Source organism: Bactrocera oleae, chromosome 6 (assembly GCF_042242935.1).
Source record: "Bactrocera oleae isolate idBacOlea1 chromosome 6, idBacOlea1, whole genome shotgun sequence".
Classification (NCBI taxonomy): Eukaryota; Metazoa; Arthropoda; class Insecta; order Diptera; family Tephritidae; genus Bactrocera; species Bactrocera oleae.
In genome coordinates, this window is record NC_091540.1 from 37,467,612 (window position 1) to 37,482,151 (window position 14,540).

Here is a 14,540-nt window from a genome sequence, read left to right on the forward strand (position 1 = left end):
AAAAGTAGCAACAACTTTCGACAGTCTGCTCAGCCAAAACCAACTGACCGTAGCGGCAACATCCTATTAAGTCATTAGCAATAGCCTGACTCCTCTATGCAAATATATCTCCATGTACGTATGTTTTAAAGCTGGCAAGAAGGACAAATAATTGTTTGTATAGTTGAGATTTTTCGACATTTATGCAAAGCGGTAAAAAAGCAAATGGCGACGAAAATTATTTCAAAACAATAGAAAAAAGACTACTCGAAAGACAAAGAGTCCATGTTGATGATAATGTTTTAAAAGCACACAATATTTGCTTAGTTAATTGGATTCACATTTATTCTCATGCTCCTGTAGTTAGTGTGATTGGTTTTGGAAGAAGCGAAAGGTGACGCAAAGTACAGATTCTCAATTCTTCCCAAACAACTTCAAAAGTCATCAAACAAGAAATGTTGATTGTCTGCATATTCAAGTATGCTTGAATGCAACAGCGTCTGATAACAGAGTAAAACATGGAATTTTTTTAAATATTTGGTAAATACTTCTACATTTACAAACACTACACAACATTTCACTACTGGTAAAGAGATCATAATTCCAGGGGTTTATATTTATACTTCATGTTACTGAATTAACCTGTTGCAAATGAAGATACGCCTAGGGTATGGTAGTAATGGATTTACACTAGAACTATTGGCATTTTAATGCGACCACTATACTACCCACATTACCTCGAAGTTATTGCGTAGTTCGCCTGTATATTATTCTAACATCAATTGCTTCAAGCAATAATTAATGGAGCTGAATGGTATTAGGTAGATTTTATGGGAACCGTGTTCCCGACCCCACTAATCTTCCTTTTCATTTATTTCTATACCCATAAGGCGGGTTTCTCCGGTGATGTTGAAGGAGTTCGCCAATAAAAGCTTTCTGATTGCCTCTTTATGAGGATTTCTGAAAGGGGCTGTTTGAAAAACTGCTATTATCTGGAAGAGAACCTGGTGGAACCAGCAGGTGTTGATGAAAATATGGACTTATACTATTAATTCTTTTTATAATATGTACAAACATTTTCTTCTCTAGGGATGAAATGAAAGTAGGTAATATAATAATTATGTTTTGCGAATATATTGCTGGAAACGTAATAAAGAACATTAAAATTTTCGATCTTGTTTCCTTGTACATTCACAAAAGTATAAATTTAACTGAAGATGAAATCCTTCAAGAACTTTTTAAAAAGTTTCGAAATTTTAAAAAGGAATGAAAGTGACTTCCGATGAATCTCGGATATTTTCTACATGTTTCGTGAGAATATGTGCTTTTCAAATGTTATCCAGAAATAAACGAAAATAAATGTCGAATTTGGCTTTCCCCGGCCAACAAGGAATGTTCAAACCCGCAAACCCACCGTGGATCCGCCACTGGCAGCGAGAGTTCGGTTTGTCGCAGAGCATCGCCTCAACTTAATTATTGGTCTCGTGGAATGGTTTTGATGTTCAAAGTTAAGAAATTAATATTATGTTAACTGTGAGGCTTCGAATTTATTTTTAAAGAATGTATAATTTTTTTTCATGATGTGAAAACATTGACATTTAGCAACATATTGGTTTTGTGCTTTGGAGACCTCCTTTCACGAAAATTTTAAGCTAGATCGAACTTTTCTGAGCAACAAGGTCAATTTTACACTGTCTGACGGCAAAAAGAAACGAAATTTGAAATACTTAGTTAACAGAAGACTGATTCAAGATCTATGAAACGCCACTGCAAGAACAAAAAGTAACTCTCTGACATAGCGTTGAAATAGACTGGCCAGGGACCCTTGGTGAGTTCAAGGTAAACACTTGTGCTGCAATCATCGCTATATCAACCGAAATTCATTAAAATTTGTTTGACATCACAGAAACATTATAAAACAGAAATAAAATAATATCTGGTGAAAAAATATCATTGATTTTATACCCTGAACAGGGTACATTAAGTTTTCCACGAAGTTTTTAACACCCAGAAGTAAACGTCGAAGACCCTAAACAATGTATATGAATAATCAGTGTGACGAGCTGAGTCCATTTAGCCATCTGTCTGTCAGTTTTTGAGATATCGACCATTATTTTCTATCTAAAAAGGTGCAGTTTTGTTGGAACCGCCGATATCGGACTACTATAGTATATAGCATTCATACAAAGTTAATAATGAAATTCAAGTTATTTCCAGAAAACTTGAACCTGTGAAAGGTATTATAGCTTCGGTGCAGCCGAAGTTAACATTTTTTCTTGTTTAAATTATTAACAATAGTACTATAGTGGTGCACCGTGTAGTTATTATATACCATACAAACATAAAACAATAATAATGAGTGGGTTAGCTATTTTTAAGAATTTTAACATTTAAGATTACCAATTGTACAATCTGTTCATTATATGATAAAAAAGGGTAACGGTAAATCCTCTTACTCTCTTCAAATATACACAATGAAGCCGTCTTTATAAAATCAAATTACTCGAGCGAAATAAATTGTATGCATATGAGGAAGTGCTTACACAGTGCCGCCGCAGCGTATACGTAACCTTCACAGATTGAACTGCAATGGAGAAACTTCGATATGCACACGCACTCACATACATACATATATACTCGTGCATCATGTTAAGTGACACAATAGCAATCAAGTGAGAACACAAAATGAATCGCACAAGTAAAGCACACAATGTCGGCCAACGATCGACTCATCAAGGAGCAGTATAAAAGAGCAGTAAAGGGCACCCATACACATGTACATTTGGTATATAGATGGTGCAAGTGTATGCATTCAAAAAGTATGCATGTGCATAAGAGGAAGTCGTAGTTACGGCACCCATGGGAGCGTCGGAAGCGTGAATGAAAAGTGCGAAGCAATTAAAAATTTATTTAATGCCATCACAAGCAATTAAGCGCTTTCATGCTGTGACAGCTATTGGCATGGCGCTAACGACAATGACGTTGTCGTCAAAGCTGGCAACAACAGCAACAACAATTACAACAAAAGGGCACGTATACGATGTCGCAAAGCGGAAGCGGTAGTAGTGAGGACCGCATTGCAGCAGGTCTGTGCCGTACCCTCGTACCGTGTAACCAACGATGCACGCACACACACACACTCTTGTGCATACATACACCTCAAAACCCGCTTGCAAAGTATGCCGTGCCGTAGCTGCACTCGCAACTACTTTATTTAAAAGCCACGCTACCGTTGCCAAAAAATGTGTGCGCATTTTGCCTTGACAGCAACATGTGGCGGCGCGCTTCATTTAACCTTGTTGCTCGGTTATAGTGATGCGGTTCTTAAGCGGACATTAAGAGTGTATCCTAAAATTTGCATTTAAATTGGCAGAGCAACAAATTATCTGAAATACATTAATTATTAAGTACTAAACACATTTCTTTTCCAACATAATACTCCTTTTGGTACATTTTCGTTTATAGAAAGCATCTGGGAAGTTTCTCTGAAGCGTTTAACAGTAGTCTGCTATAATTGAGACGCTCCATATTCCCTGGTGTCTTTATTCATATCCTTAATATCTTTGAGAAATCGTTCACTTTCTTTTTGACTTCTTTAAAGGCCCTTCGCTTTGAGGATCCGTCATGGTTGTGATGAATCATTCATAAGCCGTCGAATGTCTGGTCAATGAAAACACCTTCCTTCAATTTTGCATCCGAGAGACCTGGGAACTTTGATACTAACTATTTAAAGCAATCTCCATCTCTAAGGAGTGACCTTGAAAATTGCTTCATCAATCCCAGCTTTATGTTGAGCGCTGGTAGAAGAAATTTATGAAGTCATTTTGTTTCTACTAAATGACCTTTTGGCAAATTAGGAAGTGAACTATTTCTCATGATATCTAAACCAGGAGGAAGACACTCCCGGCAAAAGTACGTTGCTGCCTTTGGGATTTGATCCAAATATCTATACTTTTCTACAAAGTCCGTAATATTCAGTTGCTGCTTCAATATTATATTTGCGCCACAAATATAACAGAAACTGTCAGATGAATTCAAACACTTCCGCACAGACGACATTTTACTATATTAAACCAAGACGTACTACGCCACTCAACACTATCGGAGCGCATCTATTCAGGTTACAATAAGTTTATTATTAATTTAGCTTCCACAGGACGTTCAATGTTTAAAAAGTAATAAAAAAAAATTAAATTGTACCTATTTAGTTATGACTTACAACATGTTGATACGGAGTATAAATGTTTTTTTCACCAATCGGTCGTTTGTATCAGCTAAAATTAATCGAGATGGATATAGGGTTATAACATATATGTCCTTCCGTCCACGCTAGCGATAATTTGAGTAACCCCGCCTACTCCCCATATAACGGTTTTGATGAAAACTACTGAAAGTGCGATAACTCAACAAATAAAAGCATCAGACACAAAATTTTTCACCCAAAATTAAATAACATAATTTTAAAATTCCTATGTCACAGCGCAAATATGGGTGAAATCGGATATCAACCATGGCTACTTTAGATATAACGAAACTTTAAATTCCGTCTGGCTCTAATAGTTCCACCAATGAATGCATCGCCTTTAAGATGTGCCATCAACCACTCAAACTTGCCAAATCGGATTATAACAATTCAATCGCCACATATACCGAATATGTTTACTCCCGTTCCTATTGTGAAAAAATCCCTTCCTGATAATACTATGCTCTATGTTAAATATAGTGTTAATATAAAGTTTTGTCAAAGCCTAAAAGTAAGTCTCCGGCTTTCCTCCTTGCAGACACAAGAGTATAAAATATTCGCTACACGCGACCCCTCCTTACTTGATTCAGTTTTTGTTTTGTTATTCAGAACACTTAAATACATATGTATGAAAACATCCATACGACATTTTTGTTGCAGAACGGTATAAAGTTTATACTAGTTACTATTTTAGATATAAAATATAAAATTTTTACCTGCTTTTCTTTTAAGAGTGAGCTTGTTACCTGCCCATTTTCAATGCGTCCTTTTTACCTGTACGCTATACCTGTAACTGTCATCAAGTGAGTAGTTTTCTTTTATAAAAAGCGGCAGCATTTCAGCAAAATGAACATTCTTTTCAAAATCGTCTTCGAGACGAAAGCAGATACGTTAGATATGTTCACCAGTAAACGTTTTGAAAAGAGCCACAAACTCACACTAGGGTACACTCTATTTTTGCATTTGACTGAGTTAAAGATCCGTAAGAAGTCTATCGCTCCCTGTTTGCCACTTATAAAATCGAAACTCTTAGTCACTGACACACTAATTTCGCACACGAAAGAGCAACAAAATTTTACGGACTTAGAAGCTTTCAAACAGGAACAAATATTCCGCCAACGCTTAAGACTGTCCATGTTGCGGATATTGCGCCAAAGTCGATCAGGCCTGTCTAATAAGAAGGGTGTCGTGGTAACAGCCACAGCCAAAATAGAGACAAAGAGGAGCAGAGATGATGATGAGGAGGAAGTAAGTGCTAAGCGACTGAAGCCAGAACTTAGGGAAATTACACATATTGATTAGATGATCGGAAAACTTTGATTTAATGATTTGCATATAACAAATTTTATTGATAGTAACATTCATTCCTTCATATTTTTAAATAATAAATAGAAATTGAAATTTTAATTAAAATACGTGTCGTAGGAATTTTTCAAGTAAGAAAGGGCTAAGTTCGGGTGTAACCCAATTTTTTATACATTCGTAAGAATTTCTGTTCTCAAATCTTAAAATTAAACAAGAGAGAGTATTGCCCTGATATCAGTTATTAGAAAGAGTGTCTTTCTGAATTTCCTTAAGAATTCTTACATATTGACCGATAGATGTGGTATAAAGTCAACCGAAAGTTCGAAAATATTTTGATTAGATATATGGGGGCTGAAGGAAGTATTGACCTGATGTTACCTATTTTTGGTACAAGGGCATGTTGTCTTCATAAACATTTTCTCCCAAATTTCAATACCAGACCTCAAAGACTGATCGATGTATTTGGTAAAATATTAGACATATGCAGTTATAATCCGATTTCGACAATTTTTGTGAGTAAGAGGAAGTACCTTAATGATATTATTTGTTCAAAGATTTATTCTGATAACTGCATTGACGTTTGATTTGCATACTGCAGTGTGTGAAAAAATGACATGTAATTTAAAAGCTTGTTATATGGGAAGTAGGCGCGGTTGTTATCCGATTTCGCCCACATTTTATTAAGCCCCTCTCTACCATCTTGGTAATGAATTTTAATGCTTGTGGCGCAATTTCTCAGTAAGTTATCGTATTTAGTAGTTTTATCATAACCGTTATAACCGGGTTATCAAATTTTACCCAGTTTCACAGTGCATGAAGGAATACTAAAAGGACTTCTTGTTAGAAAGTTAAGTTTAGGTTAAGCGGTTCGAAAGGTATGTATATTAAACCATTTAGCAGGCGGGGAAACGCCCAATTTTAAACCTTTTTTAACCCACAGGTGTCTCTTGCCACTGCAATCTTCTATACTAAAACAACCGTTAGGTGAAGAAACTGTTATACTCTGTAGCAACATGTTGAATGAGTATAAAAATATATTCTGAAAGAGCAAGCTCGAGAACCAAGTGTGGTTAAAATGGATGAAGGGTATGAATTTTTACTTAAAGAGGAAATTGCCACGACCATTGTCCAGTTTTTCAACCTTGTCATAAAAAGGTCAATCTTAAAATTTCGCATATTTAATTTTATGGATTAGCAACTTTATTTAGAGGTTCGTACGTTTTCCAAGTAGCAACGGTGGGTTTCAAACGAGATAACGACCGATCCCGATTTTCGATTAAAAATTTTTCAGATGAAATGTGATTGAAATGTTCTCCTTCTCTTTCATTTTATCTTTCTCTCTCTGCACAAGTCAATGAATTTTATTACTTATACATTGATTACCTGATTGACTCACTTATTTACACGTTGTCGGAATTAAATCACCACATCGAGGACCAAAGAAGAGCATGCCAATTAAGAGCGAACGCACAGTCCTATACATATGATCGGGTAAACAGTCGTGAGAATAAATACATCAACCGGGAAAATGTTTAACTAACGATGATAATTTGATTCACGTTTGAACAGAAAGTGGTGTGGGTAGCAGCAAGATAACGGGTGTGTTGTTGATAGTTGTTACTTGATTTATACTCAATTTGGTTTGCGATTTCGTAATAGTTTAATAAACATATATTCCCGTAATTTTGTTAAGAAAACTCTGACCGTTATACATTGTAAAGCCAATAGGAAGTTGGAAAACGCTTATATTACGTATAAGGGAGCTAAGAGAAGTATTGATCCAATTTTATCCATTGTCGTATATTAGACGCGGTGGATATGTTTTCAGCAAATATAGTTCATATAAAGATTCCCCTATCTACCATATACCAGTTTGGTTTCCTAATTTTAGGCCTAGTCATAACCCTTTACAATTTTTCGTTCAACGGCATTTTGTGGGCCTGACAACGGTCCGATTTCCCCTATCTGCAGCGTTATAACGAATACGTGTATCTAGTTCCATCAAAATGCTTAATCTTTTGCTCAAATTGGCGCTTGCACCGACGGAGGGACTGACAGACTCGCCTGTTATTCTTATGGTTTTAATATACATAATATATGTAATATCTACATAATAAAACTAATTGAGATACAATATATAAATAGTTTTAGGCATTACATGAAAATAAAATAAAAAATCACTCGAAATAAAAAAGAAGAAAATGTAGTAGATCATAACTTCTGGGCAATAATGTGGTAAGATTTATTAAAATATCAATTGAAGCTGTGAATTATTGGTGTGATGGTCGTTATTTGCGGAGATATAAGTCGCTGTGAGTGACTTCCATGAATAAGTAGTTGCGAGTACGTACTACCATTATTAGGGACCTCGTCGCTAAAAAGCTTTTCTTGGAATCGGTTTAAAAACTTGGAAGTACTATGTTAGTTAACCTCGGGAATGGCAACACAAATGAGAGGAAAAATTTAACTTCTTTACATATGAATATTTATACGAAGCTTTGAGTCTGCCGAATGCATTTACCTACAGGGTATACATATACATTTCTATACATATATAGTAAATGCAAATATATACTGATATAACTGTAAATAGCACTGTAGATGTAGTTTAAGTTTGAAGTGGATTATGAGTGAACGCAAATACTCTCGGATATTCAAGTTCGCAGCAATGTGCAGGACGTGAAGTTGCCGCCGCCATCGCAAATGAGTGCTATTAATAAAAATTAAGGTAGTGAAAAGTTGAGCTGATTAATAGTAAAAAGGTTGTAAAAGTGTTCACTGTTAATTAAGGAGCTGTTAAGGTGATTGATTTGAGCCTTTTCCCCGGGGCTGAATGTGCATTTCAGGGAAGTAACATTGCTAGCGTTACTTCCCTCAACTTACAGTTTGCCTATAAATTTGCAGCCGGGCGCATGCCACATTTGCGTAAATCAGTTTTGACTGAAAAAGCGCACAGTTAATGGCATACATTATAACTCCAATTAAATCTATAAATCCAAATTGGCATATCATGATGTGCTCAACGGCAAGGCTAACGTCTACGCTGCCACAGTGAGCCATTTGTAGTCGTTCATATGAGCAGTTTTATTTTTATATACGTACAAGTATGTATGTGTTCTCTCAAAATGAGTGCGTCATATTTACTTTCCCTGTGCGTCTGTTTTCCCTTCCGGTTCTCTTATTCTTCGCAATAATAATTAAATAAAAATGGCTGTAATAAATCAATAAGAGTATAATAATTTCGGTCGCCAGTAAAAAATATCGGTGTAGAAGATGCAAGATGCAAGCGTTGAAGCTGTACCGTTTAAGTTTTTACCTTTGGTCAATATTTCGAAAATAGTAATGTGAAGACAAAAGTTTGTTTAAGCAAAACGTGTGTTTTTACTTACGCTGTGGCGCCACCGATGTACATGCTGCCCTCGAATGGTCCGAATTCTTCTTCCGGCAGCAGATCAACCATTTGATAGTCTGTATTTATCATAAAGCGCACGTGATACTCATTGTAGTCGATCCAAATCTTATGCCATTCACCACCATTCAGTTTGCGATGCGAGTTAATTACCAGCTCTCTTGTTGTTCCTGTGCTGAGGGTGAAATTGAATGTCAGCTGATAGTCGCCGGTTAGTGCGACCATAAAGGATGGATGGTTCGGACGTATGGGTGGTTGAAAGAGCAGAATGGCTTTTTCGCCGGTGGTGCGGAAGGAGAAGGCAATATCGCCCTTCCTCCAGCCAGGTACTTCGATGTACGACTGTGATGTGGTGAAGGTAACAACATACTTTTGGGTGTCTGGGAGCGGTGGAAAAGCAAAGAAATATAGCGAGTTAAGAGAGTACATTCGGTTTCCACATATAAGACAAAAATTTACTTAGCGTATAAAATATAAATTAAATCGTAATATTTAAATGGTACGTAAGGTTTATAATCTCACACATAAAGCTCGCCAATAACTTACTCGTTTCGACACACTCTAATGGCCCCAGCGTAATACGTCCCTGTGAGTCCTCCTCCAGGTCTTTTTGTTGCAAGAAGTACATATTCGTGATGCCAAGACTGTGCGGCTCATTGTAGTAGCCCTCGTCGGAGTACCATTTGTTTTCTTTCACATCACAGTTGCATGATTGATTTGGATCCACACATGTTTTATTGATAGAGCAGGGACAAGCACCACTACCGATAAGAGATTGCAATCACCATGTAAATTTCAGAAATAAAAATAAAATTAGTTTAAAATACCATACCATAGAAAAGTTAGAATGTTTTGTTTTGGTGAAGATAGGGACTTAATTTTGTTAAGCTATCAATTTCTTAGTTAGTCGGAAAAGAGTTTTGGTTGTGTTATTTGACTTTGCCTTATTTTAAGTACGTCGAGTTTAATTTCTCTAAATTTTTTTTTTGCATAGTCTTGTATACATGAATATGATGAGCTATTATATATTTCCATTCGTAAATAATAAATATCTCTTAAGAGATGATTTTAAAAGTTAATTGGAGGTGTATTTATGCTTTCTCTTACTAAATGTGTTTCTCATCGAATAAATTACTTTAATTTTTATGATAAATATTCCACAAATTGGGTATGAACGGGAAAGTAAGAGCTCAGAATAATCCACTATAGTTTGGAATTAAACTGATTACATAGATGGATATATAACTGAGCCTGCTCACCAGCCAAGTTTTAAAGACTTGTGCTTACTGAAAAGGTCAACTTTGTAAGTTTTTCTATTGTACATTCCTAATCTACAATTTAGCAAGTTTTATATTCATTTGTAGTCTCGACGACTTTACTTCATGTCGTCAAAAATACAGACTATTTACTTCTTAAAAGGCTTGACTTCTAAAAGAGTTATGCATTTTCTTGAAGTTCTAATAGAGGCCTTCTTTCTTTTCTTCTAAACTTTTGAAAAATTCATTCTTAAACGAACAGCCAATTATTTCATATATAGTTATTAAAGTTTGGTCTAAGACCTCGCTAAGGATTCACGATATTTAAAAGCTATATAGGTTTTAAACTCATAAAGCCCATAAAAAAATCTGCCTTTCTATACAGTTTCTAATTTTCACAGACAACACTAAATATGGTAACTTAATTTCTAACCCTTTCAAATAGACTATCCCTTCTTGAAGATTTAAGGAAATTCACTTAAGAAAGCCATTGCATAAATTATTGGTTAACTTTATTCGTCAAACATACAACCCTTCAAACTCAAATATCACATTTGAGTGACTGTGTTGTACATTTCCCTGCTAATCTCGTAATTTCCTTATGCAATTTTACAATGTCTGTCAAGTGTCACGTTATTATTCCCGCTGTCATTCTCTTACATACTCTCGCAGCCACTTTCTGTGTTGGCATTACAATTGTGATTACGACTGTTGTCATTATCCAATAGAGTTGTGTGTTTATTAGTATTGTTGCGTGTTGAGTCAGTACACAAATCATCTCTAGTTCGCATCATTGCTGACAGAAATTACTCGCTCGTATTCATAGACTGCTTCACGATGACCAACAGCGGAGACATCTGAGTGAATGGAAAAGTGTTGGCACTATTTGTAGCATTCTGCTGTTGATAGCTCTCTGCTGCTTGACACATGAATTCGCATGCAATTACATACATATGCATGTTCTCATGTAAGTATGTAAACATATTGCGAGTGAAATGGAGAAACGAATGCAGTCGTTCGGTGGCCGGGTGCTTATATGCGGGAAGGGGGTTTGGGCGCAAGGTTGAGTGCATTCACAAAGTCAAGTCAAATGGTCGCTCAGTGCTTTCCGGGCATTGCAGCATGAGTGACAAGACGCAAATTGGAGCGCAGTCAGTTTATATTAATAATCAAGTACTAGCGCTTAAGGTCTGTGCAGTTGTCCGTTCTATTGTCTGTGTTGATGTCAGTTAGCGTGACTGTGCAATGCTTGTTTTCCTAGAAATGTCAAGCAAACATTAAATTACGACCTATGCTGGTAGTGAAATGTTGTGGCAGCAAACTGTACTATTGTCAATATTGTTGAAATGGTCATGTGACCTCTGAGTTGTAGGCAAGTTTGTTTGATCACTCGCTACCATTCAGAAGATTTAAGTCTTGAAAAGAGAAGTACAGAAGATGCTCTCTTCTCTTTCTGGGAATATACTTTTCATCTCCCGCAATGTATGCAACGAGGAATTACAGATGGGCGTCATCGGTCCACTGTCACGCCCACAAAACGCCATTAAATGAAAACATATAAATTGCTATAACTAAGTACGAAATTAACATACAAAACTGTAACTGGTACAGGGGATCGCAGTAGCAAGAGAAATTTTTGGGCAAAATAATGTTTAAAAGTGGTCGTGGCCTGCTTTTAAATGGTTTAATATATATATCTTCCCAACTGCTGAAGCTAAAACAACAAAACTTGATGAGAAGAAGTTCGTTAAGCATTATGCGAAAATGGGTAAAATAAGACAATAATCACGCCCACTCCTCATATAACGCTTACATTGAAAACTACTAAAAGTGCGATAACTCACTGAATATATTCGCCACGAACAATAAACAGCATGATGGTAGGGAAGGATTGTTTAGGATAATGTGTAAAAAATTTACAAGGGGCGTGGCACTGCCACCTTTAAGTGAAATGCTGTCTCTCAGGAACTACTTAATCGCTTTCAATGAAATCTGTTGAGGCTACCTAAACATTTCTTTTATCCACAGTGAAAATGCCTCACATATACAAACTTAGAAATTCCATCTGATTATTTTACTCCCCACTATACAAATCGTACATCAATGAAGTTATCAGAATAAAACTTCGCACAAATAGCTTAGCCCCATATACCTGATATAAATATTTTCAAACTTCCGATCGCTTTTATACCATATCTATCGGTCAATATGTAAGAAATCTTTATGAAATTCAGAAATAATATCTTTGTACTTGTAATAACAGTTTATCCTCTTGCCTAAACCGCATATACCTATTATATGATATATCCGCTTGACTTTATACCTTATATATTGGTCAATCAGTAAGGTTTCTTAATGAAGTACAGAGATAAATCTCATTTCTGCTAATGATACCAAATAATACCAAAATTGGATTAAATCGAATCAAAATATTCCTTAGATCACATATATCTTTTATGAGAAAATTGATAAGATATAAATATATATATTTAAAACTTATGGTTTTATATCATATATTAAGTGTAGTAAAAATAATTGGATCATTCTAACTATGGTAATTAAAGCCTTCAATGTCATGCAAAAATAATGGATTTCTTTTTACTACATCTAATATATCGTTCAATGTGTAAGATATCGTAGCAAAATTAAGTAAAAGTATAATATTGGATATATTATAGCTTAATTCCCACCCTTTTGTGGATATTTTCCTTATATACCGCATATATTAAATTTAGCTTTGATTGCGTTTATATCATATACATCTCCCTTAAGTTTATTAGGTTGATCTTAATATTAATATTCGGACACCCAAAGGTAGTAATAACTAAGTGAGTCTACGACTCCTTTCCAGATTTCTTCGAAAAATGAATGTTTGATTTTTTCGCTACAGTTTTTGATATGACATAAAGTTTTAGAAGAAAAAACGTTAACTTCGGTTGCCCCAAAACTATAATACCCTAAACGTTAAAGGTTTCTTAGAAGAACTTGATTTCGATCGTTCAATTTGTATGTATAGAGGTCTGATCTGAACTATTTCTGCGGATATTACATTGTTGCCTTATACAAGAGCTCATGCCCAATTTCGTGAAGATATCTCGTCAAATGAAAAAGTTTTCCATGCAAGCACTTTGCTCCGACTGTTTAGTTAATATGACTGTTATATGTTATAGTCACCCGATCTCTACAAATTCTCCGCAGATTGCATTATTATTTTAAATAATAATCCATGCCAAATTTCGTGAAAATATTACGTCAAATAAAAAAGTTTCCCATACAAGTACTAGATTCCGATTGTTCAGTTTGTATGACAGCTTTATGCTATAGTGATCCGATATCGGCCGTTCCGATAAACGAGCAGCTTCTTAGTGAGAAAAAGGCAAGTGCAAAATTTCAGATCGATAGCTTTAAACTAAGGGACTAGTTTGTATACAGACAGGCGGACATAAGTAAATCAACTCAGCTCATCATGCTGATCATTACGTGTACATATTGTAGGGTCTCTGACGTTTCCTTCTGGGTGTTACAAACTAGGCAAACTTAATATACCCAGCTCAGGGTATAAAAATGTGCGAAACTGCAGTTAAGGGTGCTGAAATTAAATATATCCGCGTTAGGGAAAATTATATTAAAATCATCTCCAAATGAGATGTAAGTATCTGAATTAATATATTGAGTTGATTTGCCAAACGTCAACCAGAAAATCGGAATTGATTATATTAGGGATATGACGTTTCGACCAAGGTCTAAACCAATTTCATTCATATTCGCGCTACATGTGACATTACATTTGTAGTGTCGGTCGGAAAATGAGCATCGAACAAAGAGCCCACATTAAGTTTTGTTTTAAACTTGGTAAAACTTTTACCAAAACTCATCAAATGATGAAACAAGTTTATGGCGATGATTGTCTGTCCCGTAGCCGTATTCACGAGTGGTTTAAATGTTTTCAAAGTGGTCGTGAGGACATAAACGAGAAATGAGTCGAAACCCAAAAAATCGCGCCTGGAGAAATCAAAAGTGAAGACAATGCTGATTTGTTTTTATGATTCCAAGGGTATTGTCCACAAAGAATTTGTTTCACCCGGCCAAAACGTTAATGCGGTATTCTACCTTGGAGTTTTGAAGCGTTTGGTAGCACGTATTCGTCGCATTCGGCCCGAATATCGCGAAGATGGAAGTTGGCGTTTGTTGCACGACAATGCGCCGTCTCATCGATCGACGTATGTGGCCGATTATTTGACCAAAAATCAAATTTTAACAATCAACCATTCCCCGTATTCACCTGATATGGCCCCGTGCGACTTCTACCCTTTCGGAAAAGTACATTTGGCCATGAAAGGAAACCGCT

The 14,540-nt window shown here is 35.8% G+C and overlaps 1 protein-coding gene across 9 annotated transcripts in view; it reads right to left on the reverse strand.

Annotated features, from left to right (window-relative positions):
• Positions 1 to 14,540, reverse strand: part of axo (axotactin) — a 143,287-nt gene that overhangs the window by 50,836 nt on the left and 77,911 nt on the right. For all 9 annotated transcript variants that reach the window (XM_036364562.2, XM_036364557.2, XM_070111148.1 and 6 more), the window contains exons 10-11: positions 9,483 to 9,697; positions 8,917 to 9,316 (exon numbers count right to left, since the gene is read on the reverse strand). In XM_036364562.2, the coding sequence (XP_036220455.2) occupies positions 8,917 to 9,316; positions 9,483 to 9,697 (615 nt within the window). The remainder of the gene's footprint in view (positions 1 to 8,916; positions 9,317 to 9,482; positions 9,698 to 14,540) is intronic.